This window comes from Haliotis asinina, chromosome 16 (assembly GCF_037392515.1).
Source record: "Haliotis asinina isolate JCU_RB_2024 chromosome 16, JCU_Hal_asi_v2, whole genome shotgun sequence".
NCBI classification, from domain to species: domain Eukaryota; kingdom Metazoa; phylum Mollusca; class Gastropoda; order Lepetellida; family Haliotidae; genus Haliotis; species Haliotis asinina.
The window spans coordinates 7049626-7055917 of NC_090295.1; the positions used below are offsets into that span (position 1 = coordinate 7049626).

The 6292-nt window shown below is 42.8% G+C and overlaps 1 protein-coding gene across 1 annotated transcript; it reads left to right on the top strand.

Moving 5' to 3' along the window:
* The first annotated feature begins 1788 nt into the window (after positions 1-1788).
* On the top strand, positions 1789-5157 carry LOC137268147 (transcription factor HES-1-B-like). The gene is made up of 4 exons (XM_067802675.1): positions 1789-2139; positions 2398-2493; positions 3607-3694; positions 3959-5157. The coding sequence occupies exons 1-4, from the start codon at positions 1993-1995 to the stop codon at positions 4567-4569; spliced, it is 942 nt and encodes a 313-aa protein (XP_067658776.1). The 5' UTR covers positions 1789-1992; the 3' UTR covers positions 4570-5157.
* The last annotated feature ends 1135 nt before the right edge of the window (positions 5158-6292 follow it).

Here is a 6292-nt window from a genome sequence, read left to right on the forward strand (position 1 = left end):
GACCGACCACTTATGCCAATGGAAACAGTGTGTCTCGTGGTCAACGATTAATGCATAGCTATTTTGCTATCATATATATATAAACAAACAAAAACAATGTGTAACAAACAGTTTCGTTCCTATGGAAGCATTCGGATGCGAATTTACATGTCTTTTTTCTAAAACAATTAAAGAAAAAAACACCCCATTATTTTTTTTTAAATCGTTTAACCAGTTTTCACATAAATCAACAAAGCAGTGTTTCACAGCTTCAAAATAGTTCCCTTATGCATAAGGTGATGGTCGCATCCGTTGTGAACGATATTCAGTGCCGTGTACAGGTTCGAATCCCACCCAGCATCGGGAATTCAAGTACAAACAGGTTACTGTCCTGACATGCTATGAGCGGTAAACATCTGACTGGTACGGACCAGGCTGATGAGAAGTTTCTAAACACCTCTGGAGATATCAAATTGTCATATGTCATTTAAAAATATTGAAAAACAAACGATCAGCGATGACACCACAAGTATTTCAGAGACGTTCAAATGAATATGAGAAACCTCCAAGAAGTATTGAAGAGGTGTCTGACAGATGCTACCGTCCTGTGTCTTCGGTATCCACGTCGGCACGTGTGTCCAGACATCTCGCTGACCAGTAGTCCCTGGTGACAAATAGACGTTGACAAGCATGGCCTGCTCGTTTCTCTCTCGTCATCAGCAGGTGCGTCAGACGCGCGCCAGGAGAAAAAGTGGAAGCCAAGATCGTAGTTAAACTTGCCATTCCAGTCTGTCCGTACGCTGACTTTAACCTCATGGACTGATTCCAGACTGATAATCAGTTACCTGAATAACTGTGGATGGAACTTAAATGCTATATGGGACTGATTCCAGACTGATAATCAGTTACCTGAATAACTGTGGATGGAACTTAAATGCTATATGGGACTGATTCCAGACTGATAATCAGTTACCTGAATAACTGTGGATGGAACTTAACTGCTATATGTCGCGTTGATACCAGTTTACTGAGGGTTTCTTTTTGTCTGGTCGCTTGTACGGGAGATTTATGTCCGTGTCAGATTAGTACGTTTTGAAAGGAAGTCATTAAATGTTGTGACAGTTCAACACAAACATATTAACGTCTGTTGATTTTCAATGTAAAATGCTTATTTAAAGGACTGGTTGTGTTATTTTTGGAAGTTAATCCGCTGAAAAGAATAAATCTGACTGGCAAAATATTATTGAAAGTTCAATCATATAAGAACAGCAGTGACAGATACCATGTGTATTATTGGGTACCCTGCGACGGAACTTACTGAATACGCTGGTAATTTTATCGGTATTTCATACAGTTCAAAAACGTTTAAAAAATAATCGACGTTGGTCTACCAAACACTATTTAGTGTTGCGATAAGGGCTTCAGAAGTGAAAACTGTGAAGTTTCAAGCAATGAAAATGGAAAACAATTGATTATCAATGTGTGAAAATCAAAAAGTTCATAATCTGCATTGTATAGCAATCACGAAGGCTGCGATATCACAGTCGCTCATCGATGTACAGTTCGTTCCCACGATTTGCGATGAAAGCATTTGAAGCGAAACACACTCGCGGGGCGCACTCTCTCTGTAAACCGAAAACAAACACTAAGTTGGGCTTTGAATTGTATTATTTAGCCCATCATGTACTGCGTGGTATGGTTGGTTTCTAATCACTTTCGGGGCAAAGAGGGCGGGAAATTCCCACAGACGAAATCTGAGGGTGGTGTAAGTTTCGGCGCGTGCGGTGAGTTTATCTCGTAAATTTCGCCACTGATTGACGCCTGGGAGTGCTTATGCCTCTGCGCGCGCTCCCACTAACCAATCAAAACTGGTGTCGCGCACGACCACCACCCCCCGCAAAGCTTGATTGACAGCCAGTGGGTCTTCTCAGCGTGGGAAACCAAGACTTCGTGCCTTCACAGTGAGCTTGATGTATAAGGACGGTAATCGACATCTAAATTCCGATACATTACATGCCGACGCTCACTCGGCTACCTGTTGCATTGGTAGACATTTCACTGGGAAAGTTGCTGATTTCAACAGTCGTGTTGATGTGTTCTTCAGAAACCATGTCGGATACCTGCAGCGATGACAAGCGACCAGGAGCCTCCTCCAGAAGGGTAAGTCTATAATATTAGAATTTATTTTGATTTGTTTAATTTGAAGCACGAGATGACTTTTTTGGTGTTTTGGTTTGAAGGTTAATTTTTCATAAATGCCTCATAATTCATCCATCTTGTAGTTTTCACATGACATGGGCTACATACCAACTTTAAGTTTGTGGTTCCCCTGTCTTACGCGACGCTAATATGTATATAGTCTCCCTGCTGTTGTATTTACAATTTGCCATACTATATGCTCGTGCATATTCATTGTAGAGTAACAAACCACTCATGGAAAAAAGGCGACGAGCTCGGATAAATGAGTGCCTTGGACAGCTGAAATCCCTGGTCCTACAGGCTCTCAAGAAAGATGTAAGTACTAACAGCTGATCCCACGGTGCCCCGTTACAGGTCACCTGTTGCACGTGTGCTTCGATATTATGTCACTGCTTCCTGTGCCTTGTGGCTGAAGAAAGTTGTGGTCAAGCATTACGGAAGCTTGTATTGCAGTGGTGGATATTTATGACGGCAATTAAATTTATTGAAATTGTTTAATATCATTTTCGGTTGTAAATTTCTCACGCTTGTGGTTCATATCTCAAGTACATGCACAATATTTGATTACAAATTTCAATGACAGATATGTCAACACTGTATGTTCATCGGGGACGATTAAGTCGCATGGAGAAGATAATTGATGGGTCATTTAGTTTGGAGTGGGTTCTTTCTCACGGGGCAGCGTGTCTCCACTTCTTATTTCAAGCTAGGAGATATTTACATGTGAGCTAACAGTAATTCTCTCAGTTAGACACTAGTTATCTCCCTTTGATTGTAGATCCCACAACCCCAGTCTATAATCTGTATGAATGTTTACCCAGGCCCCAAACCCCTCGCATGCCCCATAGTGAACACGAATGCAGAGAGTTCCCTCCCTTAGATTGATTTACCGTTGAAATACACCACCAACAATGTCGCAAGGTTACACAGGTTATCACTTTCTCACGGTGTTTTCGACTCACTGTTGATAAGCGTGGCTCGCGACTAAGTGAGCGACCGAAGCAGTGCAAATACATTACGCCGGCTCGCAAACTGAAAGATTTGTATAGAGCTAACAATTCTGAACCTCGGCCAACATTGCCTTGGGCAAAAGCGTGGGAGCGAAAAAGTCGTGAAACTCTGCGAAATACTTTCGTACAAGAAAGTAAACGAATTCTGAAAAAAAAACGTCGAGGGAATTCGTCCTGTTTGGCCTTCGTTCATTGTCCATGAAAACGGAATCAATTAGAAATGATCATCACACATACAGGCACTCACACGTTAAAAGGGTAACTTGTATTTGATAAGGAACGATGACCTATGATTGATTTGGGCTAGAGGTCTTCGATTGGACAGTAGTATTATGTATACTCCATTTAAGTGTATTAGAGTGTTACTTTGAATGTCAGTTGATTAAACATTCCTCCTAATTAGTTCTATATATTTCAGAGCACTCAATATTCCAAGCTTGAAAAGGCTGACATCCTGGAAATGACTGTTAAACACCTGAAGCTTCTCCAGCGACAGCAGATAGCAGGTAACTACACCACCCAACCCAACAACTCCGTGACGTTGCCCAGAACGTGGTCAAAGAATGCTGTTGTTGGTCTGAAACAATAACCGATTCAAAAATATAATGTTTCTTGTATATAGCACAGTCATAGTGTTACTCATATTCAGTTTGTTTTGATAAGTTAGAAATAATGGCCTATTCAATATATATTTGAACAGATTAGAAATTCAAGTTCAATAAAATGCATTTCAAGGCTAATGTACTAACGTATTATCATTGTTGTTTCAGCTGCCATGTCTTCCGACCCGTTCCTAATGGGCAAATATCGAGCAGGATTCAACGAATGTGCCGGCGAAGTCGCTAGATATCTTGACGCAGTCAGCGTCAACCATGACGTTAAGTCACGTGTTCTCAACCATCTTGCCAACTGTGTGTCTCAGATCCCTGCGGAGGCCCAGATCCACCCAGCTCACCTGCAAGCCCTCAGCGTCATCCCCCAGACCACTCAGCCTGCTTTCCCCATCAACAGCCTCGGTCCCTGCACTCCTGTCTGGAACATCGTCCCCGCGTCTGTCACTCATCAGACCCACACTCAGAATGCTCATATAAACGTTTCCCCTTATTCGAAGATGGATCGGCCAAGGTTTACACCGTCCCCTGAGAGTCGGTCTCTCCCAGACAGCCGCTCATCCCCAGACTCTTCGCCTGTGTCTTCCCCGGATTCTAAGAGTGACATTGACCTTTCCTCAAGACGTCAGTATGAACTGTTTACGGCACCACGCGTTACTGCATCGCCATCTTTGATAACCGTGAAACGGGAAAGGGAAACAACTCCGCCCCGACAAGGACTTGAACATCATTTGGAAGCCGAGAGTGATAAAATGTGGCGACCATGGTGATGAAAACTGACTCTAAGAAACAATATCACAGACTTTTTGTTATAAGGGTATATATCTCTGCAGGGTGGTTACACGTCTTTCACTTCAGTGATATCATTGTCACACATTCACGTACCTTGTATATCCGTGATATCATTGTATCAGATCTTGTATATCACACAGTCACGTGTTATTCTCACCGTTACGGCGACTTACACATCCCTGATATCACCATGTAGCATATATGCGACTTACATGTCACCGTGACCTTAACATCCCTGATATCACCGTGCAGCAGATAAGTGACTTGCTCGTCGCTGTGTCACGCGGTGCTTTTTATGCCGTGGTATCACTGTGTCTCTTAAAAGTGCCTATTATATCCGTGATATCACTGTTGCCACAGGTGCCCTCTATATCCGTGACATCACCTTCCACACTGTGCCTTTTATAACCGTGATTCCATCTCGTGCTGCGTCTATTTTGGTGACGTCACTGTTATTTCCACTGACTAGCGCGTGATTGTTGACTCTAAAACGAGTGAATATTCCAAGTGCTCTCTGGGTAGAAACTCAGATAAATGTGTCAAATTAAACCACGTTTTAAAAATCATCGGTGTTTTTGTTGTTTGTTTTTTTATTGTTTTTTGTTGTTGTTTTTTTTTTTTTTTTGGGGGGGGGGGTTCTTGGTCCTCTGTAAACAAAATTCCGTGAGTAGTCGGTGCAGAGCAATCCGTACCGGCCCTTCACACCAAGTGACAACTTTACTTACATGAACATTCACCACTGCATGTCGGACTGAACTCGATTCCTAAATTTATCCAGTAATGGCGTATTAACGAAACACGAGTAATATTTAAAGGTATTTTGGGTGGGAATATGGCTTTGCCAGACGGAAGAGAGTATTTGTTGTATGTGGTTCCGTAGTGTTACTAAATGTCGCTGTAAATTTAGAGTTGATTACAAGTAAGTGAAATGACTGTTCCTGAATACATGTACTACCCTTGCAAATGACTTGATCTCTCGAGACCACCGAGGCGTCGGTTAGCGAGTGACACCGGTGACAGGCCTTTAGAGAGCGGTTTTGTGGGGACCGACACTGGTGACAGGCCTTCAGTTAGAGGTATCGTAGCGAGTGACACTGGCGCAAGGCCTCAGTTAACAGTATAACGTGTGCAACTGGTGCCAGACTTCTGTTAGTGGTATTGTAGCGAGTGACACGGGAAGCACACGCCAGTTAGCGGTATTGTAGAGAGAGACATTGGTGCCAGGCCCCAGTTAGCGGTATTGTAGAGATTGACCTTGGTGCCAGGTCCCAGTTAGCGGTATTGTAGAGAGAGACATTGATGCCAGGTCCCAGTTAGCGGTATTGTAGAGATTGACGTTGATGCCACGTCCCAGTTAGCGGTATTGTAGAGACTGACGTTGGTGCCAGTTCCGAGCTAACGGTATCATAACCAGAGACACTGGTGTATGGCATCAGTTACAAGGTAATAAAGTGGGGACATTAGCTACAAATGTTGCAGATTTTAATTTTAATTATAGGTATGGTAATTTTAATTTCATTCACCGATGTGGTCATTTTTTAAGCTGCGCCTCACATAATTGACACTGTCTGTGACTGTGTTGTACTGTTCACCTGTTCAGCTTGTTCAGTTTGGAGCCAGTGTCTGCAACATTGTCATGTTATGAAGTCACTCAACTGCGACCTCATACTATTAAGCTACTCAACTGTGATGTCACTTTCC

Excerpts from the sequence above, each read along its gene's own strand:
- LOC137268147 (XM_067802675.1), top strand. The coding sequence starts at position 1,993 with ATGCCGACGCTCACTCGGCTACCTGTTGCATTGGTAGACATTTCACTG. Across the intron at positions 2,494-3,606 it reads TACAGGCTCTCAAGAAAGAT|AGCACTCAATATTCCAAGCT; the intron begins GTAAGTACTAAC and ends TATATATTTCAG. Across the intron at positions 3,695-3,958 it reads CCAGCGACAGCAGATAGCAG|CTGCCATGTCTTCCGACCCG; the intron begins GTAACTACACCA and ends TTGTTGTTTCAG.